The sequence below is a fragment of the Myotis nattereri genome, assembly GCF_964212035.1.
Source record: "Myotis nattereri genome assembly, chromosome: 11".
In the NCBI taxonomy this organism is placed as follows: domain Eukaryota; kingdom Metazoa; phylum Chordata; class Mammalia; order Chiroptera; family Vespertilionidae; genus Myotis; species Myotis nattereri.
Genome location: NC_138086.1, coordinates 8,125,329 through 8,142,893, shown reverse-complemented (window position 1 = coordinate 8,142,893; position 17,565 = coordinate 8,125,329). Strand labels below are relative to the sequence as shown.

The window sequence follows — 17,565 nt, the reverse complement described above, 5'->3', positions numbered from 1 at the left end:
TTTTAGGTCGCTTCCATACCTTTGCTAATTTAAACAATGTTGCAATGAGCATATGAATAAGTCTTTTTGATTTAGTGTTTTGGGTTTCTTCTGGCAAATACCCAGAAGTAGAATTGCTGGGTCCGTCTTTGCCTCTCGCTACAGCCTTTGTTTTACAGTCTATTTTGTCTGGTATAAGTATTGCTACCCTAGCTTTTCTTTCTTTGTTTCTATTTTCATGAAATAACTTTTTCTATTCCTTTCCTTTTAGTCAGTACATGTCTTTCAATTTGAAGAGAATCTCTTGTAGACAGCATATGTAAGCTTCTTGTTTTATTATCCATTCAGCCATCGTATTTCTTTTTATTAGGACCTTTAATTCATTTGCATTTAAAGTAATTCTTGATAGAGATGTATGTGTCACCATTTTATTATTCATATAGTTTATATTTCTTCTTAAATAACTTTTCTGGTAATATTGGTTTGGTGGTGATGAATTCTTTTAGTTTTTTTGTGTGTTTTGTTCTTTTTTTTCTCCTGTGAAGCTCTTTTTGTGTTATTGTCTTTTTATTCTAAATGATAGCCTTGCTGGATAGAGTGATCTTGTTTTTAAGTCCTTGCCTTTTATCACTTTGAATATTTTGTGCAAGTCTCTTCTGGCCTGCAAAGTTTCTCTCGAGAAATCCGCTGATGGATCAATAGGAGCTCCCTTGTAGGTAACTAACTGCTTTTCTCTTGCCCCTTTAAGAGTGTCTCTTTTTCTTTAACCTTTGGCATTTTAATGATGTGTCTTGGTGTGGGCATCTTCGGTTTTGTGAGAATAAACAAGTAAGCTTTTCTGTCAAAGAAGGGAGTTTAGGCAGCTGCCATTTTGGCTCCCATGACTTGCAGTTCCCCTGGGGACGGCCATTTAGAAATGGCAAAGAGCAACCCCTCCCCTTTTCCTTTAAATTAGCCAATCGTGCAAGAGTGGGAGCCTGAGCTCTCCCAATCAAGAGTGAGGGACAGATGATGTGCCTCAGGAATAAAAGCCCGAGGGCATGGCCAGCTTAGTGTGTGTACTCCCAGGCCCTGTGTTGGTGTGCACCCCCCTGCAGGAGTGAAGATATCTGCCTTGCTGTCTGGCTCCCGAGTATCCTTTGTGTCCTATTGGAACCCCTGATCTGGGGCGCTAACAGTTTCATCTTGTTTGGGACCTTCTGCACTTTCTGGGCTTGTATGTCTATTTCCTTCTCCAAGTTAGGGAGGTTTTCTGTCATTGTTTTTTCAATCCGTTTTAAATCCCTTGCTCTCTTTCTCCTGCCAGCACTTTTGTCTGGGAGAAAGCTGCTCTTCCAGCCCTTGCCCTGAAGCCAGACAATGTAATCCCTCTCTGTATCCCTGGTGCCTTCTGAGTTCTTGCCTCAGTGCTGCATCTCAGAGCGAGTGGGACCATTAGCAAATGAGTCCGTCACAAGTAAATCCATGGGCAGACCCTTCAAGAAGAACCCCTGGGATTCCAACAGCCTCTGTCTCACTCTGTCTCAATCTCCATTGGTTTTTATAGCCAGAAGTTATGGGGAATTCTGTTTCTGGTACTGGAGTGCTGGACTGGGGAGCCTGGTATAGGTCTGAAATCATGGATAGTACCAAGTTATATGTATATTTTTTTTCCGTTCATGTCTTCCACCCACAAATTTAATGCCTTTTTCATCTTAACTAAGCACTTACCACGCACTATGACTGTAACTTTTGGAGTTTGAGGTGCAAAGGAAAAACTAGCCTAAATTTCTTTGTTCTTTATAATTTCACAGACAAAAAATTCGTTCTTACCAAAGATTTTAGTAACCTCAGTGTGTGTGTTTTTTTATTCATTATTAAGTCAAGAACTTTCACCTTTTCGCTTAAAGGAAGCACTTTCTGGCTTCTCTTTGGCATAGCTGAATTGCCAGCATCGCTATTTTTGCACTTTGGTCCCTTTAGTAAGTGAAATTGAGCACAAGACCTGCAATAGTGTGGCTGTCTGTGTGATCAGCAAGAAGGTACTAAGTGACTGATGGGCAGCGAGCATTTATAGTGTGGAAATGCCAAAGAGATGATTCACGTCCTGGGAAGGACAAGGCAGGATGGCTCAGGATTTTATCACAATACTCAGAACTGTATTCTATTTAAAACACATGAGCCATTTACCTTGTGAATTTTTCATTTAATATTTTTAGATCATGGTTGGCCATGGGCAAGTGAAACTCTAGGAAACAAAACTTCACATGATGGGGGATGATTGTGCTGCTTTATTTATTTATTTTTAAAATGTGTCTTTATTGATTTTGGAGAGAGAGAAAGGGAAATAGAGAAACATCAATATGAGAGAGAAACACCCATCAGTTGCCTCCCACACGCACCCCAATGAGGATCAAACCCACAATCTGGGTATGCTCTCTAATCAGGAAATGAACCAACAACCTTTTGGTGCATGGGATGATTGAGCCACACTGGCCAAGGTCTATATTGTTTTTATTTAATTGTCCATCTTCCCCACTGGCTTGTGAGCACTCTGAGGGCAGGGACTCTGTCTTGTTTATTGTGGTGATCTAGCACAATATTTGGAAATTGGTGGGCATTCAATACATATCCCAAGGACCTTCTAGGCATAACACATTTCCTTCAACAGAAATCATCCTCTTTCCTTCATCTCGTTTAACCTTCTGAAGTTCCCATCTCAAGTAATGTGGGTTCCATCTTTACATTATTGATTAAAAGCCTCTGCCTCATTCAGACATATTTTCTAGATAATAGCAAAGAATGCTACTCACATGTAAAACTAATACAAAATAAGAGAACTAGATTTGGGGCCCCAAGATTCTCCCAACTGCCTAGGAAAGGGACAGTCTAAACAGCTAAGTCCAATGGGCTTAGTGCTCTGAGATACATCATTGTGTATTTCTAGAGTTTGTAAATCTGGCCTCACATCAAAACCATCTTGGGAGATTCCTAGTACCATCACACTCCATTCCCTCTCGCCACCCCCATGTGCAGGTCTGTTAATTTTGAATTTACAGAGACAGGATCTGAAAGGTAATTTGGGGAACTACTGTTAGATTTAAAAGCTATAGTGTTATAGTGAAAGGGAGGGCCAAAGTAGCAGGGCTACTAAACACCTGAGATGCTGAAAGTTCCTTTATGAGCTTAATTTCTAGTTTTTTAGAAATTCCTCTAAGTAGAATGCCTAAATCTAGCAAAGCAGGTTAGTTACCACTTACAAGTTTGTTAAGAACTACTTAGATGAGCCCTAACTAGTTTGGCTCAGTGGATAGAGCGTCGGCCTGCGGACCAAGGGGTCCCAGGTTCAACTCCGGTCAAGGGCATGTATCTTGGTTGCGGGCACATCCCCAGTGGGGAGTGTGCAGGAGGTAACTGATTGATGTTTCTCTCTCATCAATGTTTCTAACTCTCTATCCCTCTCCCTTCCTCTCTGTGAAAAAAATAAGTAAAATATATATTTTTTAAAGATCTACTTAGATGGGTATAAACCCAGATGAACAGAATATGGCTGATAAAGCATCTTATTTTTCCCCAGTGTAAGACTAGAATAAAAGTCAGGGACCTAAGCATTAGTTCTTGGCCCACTGTTCAGCACATGCACCAGAGATCAGAGAGGAAGGTAGTTTTTAGAGGAAGGTTGTGTTTATGAGCACCTGGGAAGCAAATAACACAGCCCATAAGACATCAGAAATCAGACTTCAGATTAACATATGACCTTATTGACTCATAGTGCAGGAGCCACCGTTAACCACCAGACTTAACTCTCCCTTGGTAAGATCGTAGAAGGGAAAATACTGGATTTCTAAAGCCCAGGCATGGAACTAAGTTCAGACAGAGAGAGGTATTTTTAAATGTATTTATAGGAAATTGATCAACAAATCATATTGATACTGACATGGGGAGAGCAGTAGGTCACCGTGGAATTCTGCCCTCTCTCCCCTCACCAGTTGGCTGATTATTTATGGGTTAATGGTGGGAAAAAATCTAAAGTTAGTGAGCTCCTAGGGTCTGCCTTCTTTCATTGTCCTGGCAAAGATCAGCCCCGGAGCACCCAAAGACAAACCTGGAACACGGTCTCCCCTCAGAGATGTTCTGTCCTTGACCTGGGCTCCAGGCTACCTCATCTTCAGGGCCTGCTCTCCTTCTTCTACCACGTCCCTCAGGGCCCCAGGGTCTGTAAGAAAATCTCTTCTTCATGGTGAGTAGCTATTAAACAACTGTGATTCTATTTCTATTGCATGCCCTTCCTCATCAATGTTACATCAAAAGTTGTAACTTAAATTTATTCCTCTTCTCTCCCCTCATTGCTGTGACCTTTAATCCTCATCATTTTGCGCCTGAAATATTACAGGACTCTCATGACTAGTCTTTCTGCCATATTGCGGCTCACTCCATCCAGGCTCTCTAAATGCACCTCCTTAAGTGTAAATCTGACCATGTCTCTCTCCCATTTACCACCCCACCCTTGTGCCCGATTCTGATTAAAAAGTGCATAAAGAACTCAGCCCCACTTTGCATGGCCTGCTGAGATCCTTAACCCTGGATGATGCTACCCCTACTTCTGTTCCTTGGCATTCTTTCCACAAAACACAGTCCAAAACTCAAACATCTCATTGTTCCCAATGTGTATCTTTTTTCTTAGGGGATGTTCTTACCTTTAAATCTTTGTCCACTTGTTATTCCCTCTAATTGGAATTACCTTACCATTTTTTTCTAATTGGGGAAGTTCTACTTTCCCTAAAATTTAACTCAAAATATTGATCTCTTTGTGAAAAATTCTCTGATTGCCCCCAACAGAGTGCTCTTTTCATTTCTGTCCTCTTTTTCACTGAGAGAATATCTATCATATTATTTATTATAATATTTATCATTTATTGTAACAATTGCCTATTGATGTGTTTTTCCATAATTATAACTTCCTTGAGGCAAGAGACTATAGATTATCCATATGTGATTTCCCAAATGCTTATTATAATTTATGGTGCATAGTGGGTATTCAAAATATCTATTAGAAGAATAAATGACCCCTCTAATCATTAAATGATACATTATATAATAAAGGTTCACTGGAAATTAACTGTTTCTCTACAAAGTGCATACCTTTTTGACTTTTTTATTTAAATACATCTTACTGCTAACATTATTGACTTTAATTTCTAAATTTGTATTAGATATTTAAAATATTCTTTAATTATTTGAATTCATAATTAAAATTATTATCCTGAACTTTGGGAGGGGTGATATTTGAAGATTTATCAGACATACAAAAATATGCATACTTTACTTTATTATATAGATCCTTTTCTGAAATTAAATTTTAATATGGAAGGAGAAGAACAATGTTATGATAATATTCACAGATGTGGAAAGAAGGGAAGAGTAGAAAGGATGCTACACTTTACTCAGCAGCGTTTTTATGCCACTATTATGTGTCAGACACTGTGCTAGCCACTGAGAGTACAGATAAATAATAAATTCAAAAAGGACTCAGGAAACATAAAGGGGAGACTAGAAACATTTAATAATATCTTTCTTTTATATCACAATTCTATATAATTCTGGGCTCTACCATCATCAACCCTCAGTTTGTCTTTTGCCTCAAATTTTCTAAAGTTTTAATTATACTCTTCAGATGTAATTGGTCATATAATGGATAATTTGAATTTCAGAGTGGAATTTTATAATAAATATTATAATAAATATTGTAAATATCATAATAAATGTTATAAATATTATAAATATTATAATAAATAATATGGTATTTGTAGATATCTTCTAATCTATACCAGAGAATTAATTATCTAAAACTAGAATTTAACTATTTAAATATTTTAAATAATGTAATAAGCACCTTCAAAACAGCTGCTCAAAACTGTAACTGACTCTATTTCTGTCCCCCAACTTGCCCCACCTGATGAAACCTTATCTTGAAAACCAAGCTTTCTTATTTATATAACTTCTATATAATACAAGCCTAAGTGACCATTGGGGCAGAATGACCAGAACGACTGGTTGCTATGATGTGCACTGACCACCAGGGAGCAGACACTCAATGCAGGAGCTGCCCCCGGATGGTCAGTGCACTCCCACAGGGGGAGCACCACTCAGCCAGAAGCTGGGCTCACGGCTGGCGAGTGCAGCAGTGGTAGCGGGAGCCTCTCCTGCCTCTGTGGCAGCACTAAGGAAGGAGCAGCAAGCTGAGTGGTAAGTAGCAGCAAGCAGATGGGAGGTAAGGAGTGAAGGGTCCTGGAATGCAAGAGGGATGTCTGCCTGCTGGCTTAGGCCCATTTCCCACAGGGAGCAGGCCTAAGCCGGCAGGCAGACATCCCCCAAGCAGTCCCAGACTGTGAGAGGACACAGGCTGGGCTGAGGGATGCCCCCCCACCAGTGAATAAATTTCATGCACTGTGCCTCTAGTTTTATTATATTCTATGTGTTCCTTGGCATGTATATTTAAATTATTTTAGGTATTTTTATTTTAGATAATAAAATAACATCCTCTGATGTAATGTTTGGAATTGTTCATTTAATATAGTTTGGTAAGATTTATTCATATTGTTGTAGTTCTCTGTGGTTTATCATCTTTGAGTGGCATATAATATTCCTTTTGTGTTATGACATAGTTTTATGTTTACTCATTTGATGTGCATTTGGGTTGATTCAAGTTTATGCTGTTGATAGCAATTTTTATCAATTAAGTGGTATAAAAGAGCAACTCCTTATGTCTTTTTATTTCTCTGTCCTTTAATAATGCTGACCATCCCTTTATGTACTTATTGGCTAGGTGTATTTTATCTTCTGTGAAGTGTCTGCCCCTCTCCTCTGATTCTTTTGAAATCTATGTGCTTTTTTATTGATTTGTATGAGTTCTTTATATATTTTAGTATGTATTTGTGTTGATTTTTTGTAATGCAAGCATCTTCTCCAAGTTTGTAATTTATATTTTTTCACTATAAATATATCTTTTTAAAAAATTATCTTTATTGTTGAAGTTTTACAGCTGTACCTTTTTTCAGATGTACCACAGCTTTTTTATCCACGCATCTAGTAATGGATATTTGGGCTGTTTCCAGATCTTAGCTATTGTAAATAACACTGCTATGAACATAGGGGTGCATATATTCTTTCTGCGTGGTGTTCAATTAATATTTGACAAAGAAGGCAAGAGCATACACTGTAGTAAAGACAGTCTCTTCAATAAAAGGCATTAGGAAAATTGGACAGGTATATGCAAAATAATGAAACTGGACCACCAACTTACACCATACAGAAGAATAAACTCAAAATGGATAAAAAAACTTAAATGTAAATTTTGAAACCATAAAAATCCTAGAAGAAAACATAAAAAGAAAAATCTCAGACATCTCATGTAGCAGAATTTTCACTGATACATCTCCTACAGCAAGGGAAACAAAGGGAAAAATAAATAAATAAATAAATGGGACTTCATCAAACTAAAAAGCTTCTGCACAGCAAAAGAAACCACCATCAAAATGAAAAGGGAACCCACTGTATGAGAGAACATATTTGTTAGAGATACATATCAGAAGATGTTAATTTTCATGATATATAAAGTACTCATACAACTCAGCAAAAGAAAGACAAACAATCCAATTAAAAAATGGGCAAAAAACCTGAATACACACTTCTCCAGAGTGGATATATGAATGGCCAAGAGACATTTGAATAAAGGTCAATGTCACTAAACGTCAGAGAGATGCACATTAAAATGACAATCACCTCACACCTGCCAGAATGGCTGTCATCAATAAATCAACAAACAAGTCCTGGAGAGGATGTGGAGAAAAGGGAACCAACCGAGTACACTGCCAGGGGAATGCAGACTGGTGCAGCCACAGTGGAAAACGATGTGGAGTTTCCTCAAAGAATTAAAAAGGAGCTCCCATTTTGACCCCATGATCCCACTTCTAAGAATATATCCTAAGAATCCCGAAACACCACCCAGAAATAGGATATTTTTTAATGAACAAGTTTTGAATTTTGAGAAAGTTAAACTGATCATTTATTTTGAGATCCGAAAGATATTTACATTTATTTTCTACTAACAATTTTAAGGTTTTTGACATTTAAGATAGTAATTGATCTTGAGTTGATTTTTGAATATATGGTGTGGTAATTTCATCTTTTCCCATAGGAGTTGCATTTTCCCTATCTCCATTAACTAAAAAGTTCCTTATTTCCTTGCTGTCTGACATGCTATGTTTGTCATATACCAAAGTTCAATATGTTTAGATCTATCACTAAGTTTCTCAATTCTCATCTGTCTCTGTGCCAAAGTAGCTGTCTTAAAAAAATCTTCATAAAAACTCTTAAGTTCAGCTACTTCCTTTCTGCTCTTTCTCATAAATATTCCAGCTACCTTTAGCCCCATACTTATTTTCTTTAGAATCATATTTTTAAATTTAGTAAAAAACTCTATTGGAATTTGTATTAGAATCTAATTGAAAATAGATCAATTTAGGAGAGAATCTCTTCATAATACGTTCTGCCTATCTATGAACATGGTATATTTCTCAGTTTTTCTATGTCTTGATACAATTTTATTATTTGGAAGTCTTACTACACATCATCCATTTGTTTTTGTTTTTGTTTTATTTTTTTAATATTTTTTTATTGATTAAGATATTACATATGTGTACCCTCTACCCCCCCCCCCGCTCATCCCCTCACCGCCCCCCCCCCCCCCGTTGTCCGTGTCCATTGGTTAGGCCTATATGCTTGCATATAAGTCCTTTGGTTGATCCTTCCCCCTTGCCCCCACCCTCCCCTACCTTCCCTCCAAGGCCCGACAGTCCAATCAAAGCCTCTCCGTCTCTGGATCAGTCCTTGTTCATCAGTTTATGTTGTTCATTATATTCCACAAATAAGTGAGATCTTGTGGTATTTATCCGCTCTCCAGTTCCATCGATGCTGTGGCAAATGGTAAGAGTTCCTTTTTCTTCTTCCTCTTCTTAAAGAATACCTTTCAGCATTTCATATAATGCTGGTTTGGTGGTGATGAACTCCTTTAGCTTTTTCTTATCCGTGAAGCTCTTTATCTGACCTTCCATTCTGAATGATAGCTTTGCTGGATAAAGTAATCTTGGTTGCAGGTTCTTGCTATTCATCTCTTTGAATATTTCTTGCCACTCTCTTCTGGCCTGCATGGTTTCTGTTGAGAAATCAGCTGACAGTTGGATGGGTACTCCCTTGTAGGTAACTGACTGTCTTTCTCTTGCTGCTTTTAAGATTCTCTCCTTATCTTTTGCTCTTGGCATTTTAATTATGATGTGTCTTGGTGTGGTCCTCTTTGGATTCCTTTTGTTTGGGGTTCTCTGCGCTTCCTGGACTTGTAAGTCCATTTCTTTCACCAGGTGGGGGAAGTTTTCTGTCATTATTTCTTCAAAAAGGTTTTCAATATCTTGCCCTCTCTCTCCTTCTGGTACCCCTATAATTCTGATATTGGTACGCTTGAAGTTGTCCCAGAGGTTCCTTACACTATCTTCATATTTTTTGAATCTCTTTTCTTTTTTCTTTTTCGGTTGGGTATTTTTTGTTTCTTTGTATTTCAAATCTTTGACTTGATTCTTGGGATCCTCTTGTCTGCTGTTGGATCTCTGTAAATTATTCTTTATTTCAGTCAGTGTATGCTTAATTTCTAGTTGGTCCTTTTTCATGTCCTTCATGGACTCACTATACTCCTTGAGGGATTCATTAAATTTATCGGCGGTTTCCATAAAATTCTTGACAAACCTTATAAACGTGGCCTTGAACTCTATATCCAGTCGTCTGTCCTCCTCCGTTTCTGCCAATTGTGACCTGTTTCTCTGTCTCCGCATTTTGGCTGCTTCCCTGTGTTGACAGAGTGGCCCTGCGCGCCAGGTGTCCTGTAGGGCCCAGTGGCTCAGCCTCCCCAGTTACCTGGGGTGGACACTCTTGGTGCACTCTTGGTGCCTTGGTTGATGTAGAATCACTGGGAGGAATTGACCTCCAGGCCAATTGGCTGTGGGAATCAGCTGTGTCTGAAGTGGGAGAATGGTCCCCCTCTGACCACTGGGTACAGTGGCTCCTGGATCTAAGGAGGTGCTAATTCAGCCCCTGCCTGAGGCCACACAGCCGGAGCCGCCACGAAGAGGCTCAGCTGTGAAGCAATGCAAGCCGCTGCGGGGCCTTGGGCCTTCTCTTGGAAGTTCTGGGTCTGCTTGGCTGGGCTGTAGTTAGGTACATTCATATGCAAAAGCCTCTGCCGCAGCCTGGGTGGGGCGGGGTCTCAGGGAGTCAAAAGGGCGAGAAAGAAGCTATGGCTGATTCTCCGCGCCCGGAGTCGCGCGTCTCAGTGTCCCAGTAATGGCTGCAAGCACCTCTGAGGGAAATCCGCCCTCAAGTTCGCCCGCTGCCGCCTGACAGAGCAGCCTCTCCCCGTATGAGACCTGGGTCCCCAGAGACTTCCCAGAACCAGAGTTCAGAGCAGTCGGGAGCTTGTGATTCAAAAAGACAGCCGAGTCCTCAGGTGCCACCCCCTTTCCGCGCGCGCGTGCGCGCGAGCCGCTGTCATACCTCTGCACTCAGCCTCCACAGCTCCTCTGGCTCTCAGTGTGCTTTTCTTTTCTTCTAGTTGTAGAAATTACACTCAGCCAGCCTTCCTGTTGTTCTGGGCGGTATTTGCTCCATCCTTTGGGATATTTCTCAATTGTTGTGGGAGGCGACTATTTCCCGGTGTTTATCTATGCCGCCATCTTAGTTTCTCCCATTTGTTTTTTTTAATAGACATTAAATTTCATCTATTTCATCTTCTCTTTCTTGCATTTATCACTGAATCTAATATTCCCCCTATATTTGTGTATAATAAATACAAAGTTTACCTAATTATTTGCCCCCGAAATGAGTTAAAAGCAGGATCCTTTCCTTTTGATTCAATCATTTTTTTTAAAATGAGATAGATTTGAGAATTGAGTTTAAAAAAAAAAATTGCTAGCCCTGGCCAATTTTGCTCAGTAGATAGAATATCAGTTCATAGAATGAAGAGCCTTGGGTTTAATTCCCACCAAGGGCACATGCTTTGGTTCCAGGCTCAGTCCTTGGCCCTGGTCTCTCATATCAATGTTTCTGCCTCTCCCCCTCCTTTCCACTCTCTCTGAAAATCAATGGAAAAATATCAATGATGAGGATTAACAACAACAACAAAAAAGATTGCTAGAATTTTGGTTAGGCAAAAACAAAAGGCTTTAAATGACTATTATTTTTCCTCTACAAGTGAGATTTATTTTTCTGCATTGTTATAGGAATAAAGAGGAAGCAGGAAGAATTAAGTGATATTTAATGGTTTATATATTTTTAAACCCTAGATATTATGTATATGGAGAAGGAAAAGTGTGTCAGTTTGCAATTGTATTCCACAAAAATGGACCTTTACATAATTATTGATCTCATTAAATAATATAGATTCATAGATTAATTCAATATCAATTATGTAAATACTACTAATGAAATTATATTTATATAGAAACATTATTTTCATTCATGGATCCACTGGAAGTTGCCAAATATCTTAGGTTAACTTAAAATTAAGCATCATAAAAACAAATAAAACTGAATCACTTTCTTAGATAGTGAATGATGAATGAAAAAATTTCATTCTGGATGAAAAAATTTGCAATTTTCTCATGATTTGTTGGAATAAATTAGCCTACCTGGGATTTGGATCAACATTGTCTATTGAAAAATAGACTATTACACATATTTATCAGTCATTGCCAACTCTCTAGATTTCTTTTATTGCAGACTCAGCTGAAACAGAACAAGAATATCTGATAGGTTGACTTATGACATAACTTCACAAAGTGGGCTTTTTCACTAAAGCTTTGTTTTTGTTTTTCTGAGTGTCCTGGAGAAATCTAAATTTAATGATTCTAAATTAGAATCATTTAGATTAATTCTAAATCTAAAAACACCTATAAACAGATTACATTTGAAATTAGAAGGTATTTATCTTTCTCAATCAGTATGCAGAATACAAAAGAAAAGGGAGTATAACTCGAATCATTTTAAAGAAAGAAAATATATGCTTTCATATGAGCAATCTGAAGTCTTGGTTATAAAATTTGCCTGTGGCAATACACACAGAAAGTCTTTTAACTGAGTATAAATTTAGCTGCCTTTCAGTTTTTAGTGAGTTTAATGTGTTTTTCTTCTCCTTTTCTGGATCGAAAAAGCTAATGTTATATCAATCCAAGTGAGTTTTGATAAAGATAGAACACAAAAAAATTAAAAATTGGGATGTTAGAAAGCAATTTCCATGGCCACAAATGAACTGTCAGTTCATAAAACTTTATCAATTAAACTAAGAGAAAAATGTTCTCACTTGCAAACATTAAATTCATGAATGATGGAATAATCTAGATTTACATTTATTTTCATTTTGGTTATATACATTTTAATACAAGCAACATATTCTTTGTTAGAAATATGGCATTATATGAATTACTTTTGATTTTTTTCTACAATAATACATACCTTTGCATCATTTGAGGGATCAATTTTATTTGAAAAATATACAAAGTAGTAAAAGAAAAGATAAAAGTTTACATAACATGTATTTGGTTTGGCATTGGTTTGAATTCCCCCCCTTTATAGAATTACTTAGGAGATATTTTCCCAGAAAAATGTATAACATTTTGTTTTAAATTTAACAGTAAAGAAGAATCATCAGTAACATCAGATGAGAATAACTTTGAGAATTCAAAGATTACAGGTAATCTTATTTAACTTTTAAACAAAATCTGCCACTTTTGTTAAAGCTTACAATTACAACAATCTTACATAGGTACAATTATATTAACTTTTCAGATACCCGTATCCCCATAATTGTTTGTTCCCAAGAGGATAAGGAAGACTTGGAAACCGGTATTCAAAGTGTAAAAGTCGTCAACAGGGACCATGATGAACACGACAGAAAAGAATTAGAGATGAGGGTAAGTGCTCTGGTTGCCACGTTATTAGAGAAGATGAATCCATTTATGCTTCAAAGATGCTGCGATGCTGGCCTTTCAATAGCTTCAACTAATGTAATTTGCAAATGTGGAAGCACAGCCTATTCTGTCCTTGCATCTCTGGCTTGATCAACAAGACGCTTTGATTTCTGTGTGCTGCTTCTGCTCTCTACAGTGGTAAATTAATAGCTTTCATTTTTTTATCTCCTTACCAGAAGCTCTGGGTAACAGTTTGTAGGAGTTACAGAAGAGGTAGCACTATTCTGATGTGCATTTCTCATCTTGGTGACAAGTGTACACTTAGCATAAACTCATCTGTAAAACGAGGGGGCTGCACTAGATGATGTTAGGGTTCTGTCCAGCACGACAAGTATTGCATTTAGCAGCATTTTTTCTTACTTACATCTTTGTGAGAATCTCAATGTTCTATATCATTGGACAGTATTAAATTATGAAATAAGGAGAAAATATCCTGTGCCATATTTTTAAACAGGAAACAAGTGCAGTGCTGTAAAATGTAGTATTATATTTGTTATAAATTTCACACTTGGTGAACATTCAATCTATTTGGAATTTTGGGGGGATGGTTTAGATAGCATTTTTATTACAAAGGAAGAAATAGAAGAAATGAATCACATAATGTAATTTATCCTTTACTGTAGTTGGCTGGAGCTCTTGTCATTAAAATACATAGATTCATAATCATCTAAGATTAAAATTTGCCTTTTCAAGTGTCAGGGCTGAGACAGAAAAGAAATAAAGCTCATCCTTTTTTCCCACACATTCTCCATTTTCTATAGTGATATGGAAGCTGCATCACTGAAGTATGCAATTTACTTTGCTCTAACTTTAAAAAACTACAAAGTTGTCACCCATTGTGAAAATTCTCAGCAGCTGAAAGTTAACATTGCCATTTTTTTCAAACAACAGAATATAATGAAAGGGCCTTAAAAAATCACATACTTCACCAATACATCTCATTACAATAAGCAGGCTCAAATATAAAAGTTTGTTTAGAAGTTACTGAGATTGAATGTCCAATAAATGAACAGGGAGCTATAATTTAGAAGCTAATTTGCTCCATGCTGACATTAATGCATAAAACAATGAAGCTCTATAATAGATGGAAATACAACCAAATCTGTGGAACCCACAGGCATTGGCTTACAAGACAGCTGTGCAGTTGACAAGTAACATGAGCCTTATGTGAGAAGAAGGGGAAAACGTAAGATTTGCATATAATTATTGAGATCATGCAAATGTCAGTTATGAGGAGAGAAAAAAACACACACACACAGGCATCTCACTGTTAAATCCTGACAGTTGGCATCACTGAAGAGCTCAAATACATTTGAGTACCAGTTGGCAGAGGGTCATTAAAACAGAATTTGCAGAGACATTAACTCCCTCACTTTTCTTTGAGTGACGTTTTGCTATTAATAGTTTGCAGAGGCTTTGCAGAAAACATATTAATAAGAGAAACTGTAATAGGGGCACCTACAGCAAGTGTGAATGCAGCAAAGGGCACCCAGGAAGCTGCTCTCTAATTGATTAGCATGGAGCTATCAATGTGTATATCCTAAGTGAGGAGAAAGTGCAATGACAAGCAAGAATAGTTGAATAATACAATGTGATATTTTGAAGCTGGGAAGGAGAGTGATTAATTTTGGCCCCTTTTCTTATTAATATGATTCCCAAGTCATAGCCTGCAAGGATCCCCCCAAAACACCTAGCTTCCAGAATTTGTACTAAATCCACAAATGAAATGAGCCAAGGAAATCTACAGATAATCAGTAGCCAAATTAATGAAACCTACCTAATTCATTGTGTATATTTAAAATCAGTTGGTCATTATTTCTTGTTGTTCTTATTCCTTAAGATAAATCAAGGCTCACTAAGAAGCACTGCTTCCAGAGATGAAAGGAATACATTTTCAACAGATCCAGTCAATTTTCCAAATAAAGGTGAGGTGTTAGAGAAGAAGCATGTTCATGATGAAGTATACAGTGACTTGCTTAAAAGGACTTTGTCTCCAAGTTCATCAGCAGAAAGCTCCTTAAAGAGAGATTTTTACCACAATGAAAAATATTTCTCAGGAAATGAGTGTAGTCATCAACCTTCAAAGGAAATTACTTCAGATACGAGAAAAATCAAGCCACCATTGGGAAATGCTGGCAGTGATGACTTAGTGCAATTACATATTAGCAACAAAGAAGTATTGGATGATAATGCCAATCCAGCTCAATGGAGAGGCAGTGTGCAAATATCTTGTCCCTCTTCAGATCAACTAGTGGAAGACAACCTTAATAAAAAACATGAAGGAGGAGCTATGGAAATTAAAATGAGAGATTTGGAATGTTTAAGAAGAGATTTCCATTCAGATTTCCATTTGGAAGAATCAATAGAAAAGGGGTCTTCCAAGAAAGATTATGGAAATGGTAAGAATGAGGAGCAAAGAATGCACCTGGGTGTTAATGAAAAACAAAGCAAAAATCTTCAATCACTCTTACATGACCAAGAAAAGATAAGCCACTCTGAAATAAGCGTGGAAGAGACTGGAGCTAGTAGCAGAGGACTAAATGTCCTGCCGAGTAAAGACACCTCAACTCCTGACCAGGCAATCAGAAAAGACTCATTTCAATCACCAAGAGGAAGTCTAAGTTGGGGAGAAGCTGTGTTAACAACCACAGAGCATGATCTCTCAACTAGTAAAGGCACTACTTCAGGAGAGATGCCTACTCAAGTTTGTTCACCAAGAAATGGAAATATTTTGAAGAATGATTATCTTTTCCAGTTTGAAGAAGAAAATGTAGGTAGGATTAACCCTGAAGATCAGAATAAGAACAAACAGCATAAAAAACCATGGAATTTTCTGGAAAGTCAGGGAAAAGCGAGAGAGAGTAAGACAAATACAACCCAGCAGATCAAAGAACATGCAGACTGTGAAGATACGTGGGGGGAAAGAGATGATACAAGGAGTTTGACTGCTACTCCTACGGAAAAATTGTTTACCTGCCAAGAAACAGTGAGCTATGAACTGTCTTCTCTAGCTGATCATGGTATTACTGAGAAAGCAGAAGCAGGTACAGCTTATATAATTAAGACAATATCAGAAAGTACTCTAGAAAGCATGTCTGCTGGAGAAAAAGCAATAATTGCTAAGCTACCTCAAGAGACAGCACGAAGTGACAGGCCCATCAAGGTAAAGGAAACAGCGTTTGATCCACATGAAGGAAGAAATGATACGCATTATACCTTTTGTCAAGGAGATACAGTAGGTGTAATCTATGATGATGATTTTGAAAAAAAATCATATTTAGATATTTGTAATGTACATGTAGATAAAACGGAGAGTGAAGAAGCCATACCTATGCTCAATCCTGCAAATACACATGACAGGAAGAAACATGGCACTGGAAATTTAACATCTGTAGGAGAATCCTTACAGGTCATTAGAAGCAATCAAAAAACAGCCCCAAAACTGAATTTGGGGATGTCACCAATAGATAAAAAAATATTTTCAGAAAATAGAGTTCCTGGTCAGGTCCAAGAATTATCAAAGGAAATGGATGCAGGTGCTATTATTCAGTCTGCTTTAAACTCAGACACTAATAGAGCATCTGAGAATGGCTCTCAGGTTTCCAATCACCGTGCTAAAACTTCAGTGTCATCTTATGAACAGGCAATTGCTGTAGTTAATACAGTTAGTGCCATGACTCTCCAATCTACATCTACTCATACTAAATCAGAATATAACTGTAATCCAGCAAGTGAAATCCCGGGTATTGAGAAATACCCGCATGCTGGGGGTACAACTGAAGAAGTTTGCAGAAGTTCAGGAACAGTGAGATCAGTGAGTAGACGAGAAACACATACCGGAGAATGCAATGTGGAAACGTGTGTAGGGCCAGAGGTTTTAATCACTGACGCTGCTGAGAACATAGCAGAGGTAAGGCTCAGAAATGAAGGCATACTAAACTCTGGACAATCGCCGTGTTTTTCAGGTGACAAGGAATCTGAGAGCTCGGCTTCTGCTAATCTCCCTGCCCACGAAAGTCAAGCTCAAAGCAGTGAATCTCTGCTTTTGAAATACACCAACTCAAAAATATCTTATTTCCTATTGTTTCTGATATTTCTTGTAACCATCTATCAGTATGACTTAATGATCGGCTTGGCCTTCTACCTGTTTTCGCTGTACTGGCTGTCCTGGGAAGGGAGGAGACAAAAAGAGTCTGTCAGAAAGAAGTGACCCCAGCACTATTATTACTCTCTCTTCAAAGATAAGCTATTTAGCCCCAAACAGTTGGGTTGCTGAAAAAGACTATTCATTATTCAAAGAGCCAGTGCAGTTTTTCCTCTTAAAGGATCATTTAAAATGAATGCGTATGAAGTTTGCTCCTTCATATAAGTAATTATTCTATATAGGACCATTATGTTTGGATCATTAAATACCTATATGAATATGAGATCTGAAGCACGTCAAGTTGAAATTAGGTACAGCTGTTGCTCCTTACCAGGCTGTGAAGTTGCAATGCTTCACGTCTCTTCACCACTTCAAGTGCCATTTCTTGCATTC

General features: G+C 37.8%; 1 protein-coding gene across 1 annotated transcript in view; it reads left to right on the top strand.

The window, feature by feature from the left end:
- Nucleotides 1-17,238, top strand: part of PPP1R3A (protein phosphatase 1 regulatory subunit 3A) — a gene marked incomplete at both ends in the record, with an annotated part of 49,593 nt that extends 32,355 nt beyond the window's left edge. The window contains 3 exons of the mRNA XM_081102057.1: nucleotides 12,693-12,751; nucleotides 12,847-12,971; nucleotides 14,869-17,238. Of these exons, the coding sequence (XP_080958183.1) occupies nucleotides 12,693-12,751; nucleotides 12,847-12,971; nucleotides 14,869-17,238 (2,554 nt within the window). The remainder of the gene's footprint in view (nucleotides 1-12,692; nucleotides 12,752-12,846; nucleotides 12,972-14,868) is intronic.
- Nucleotides 17,239-17,565: the final 327 nt, after the last annotated feature.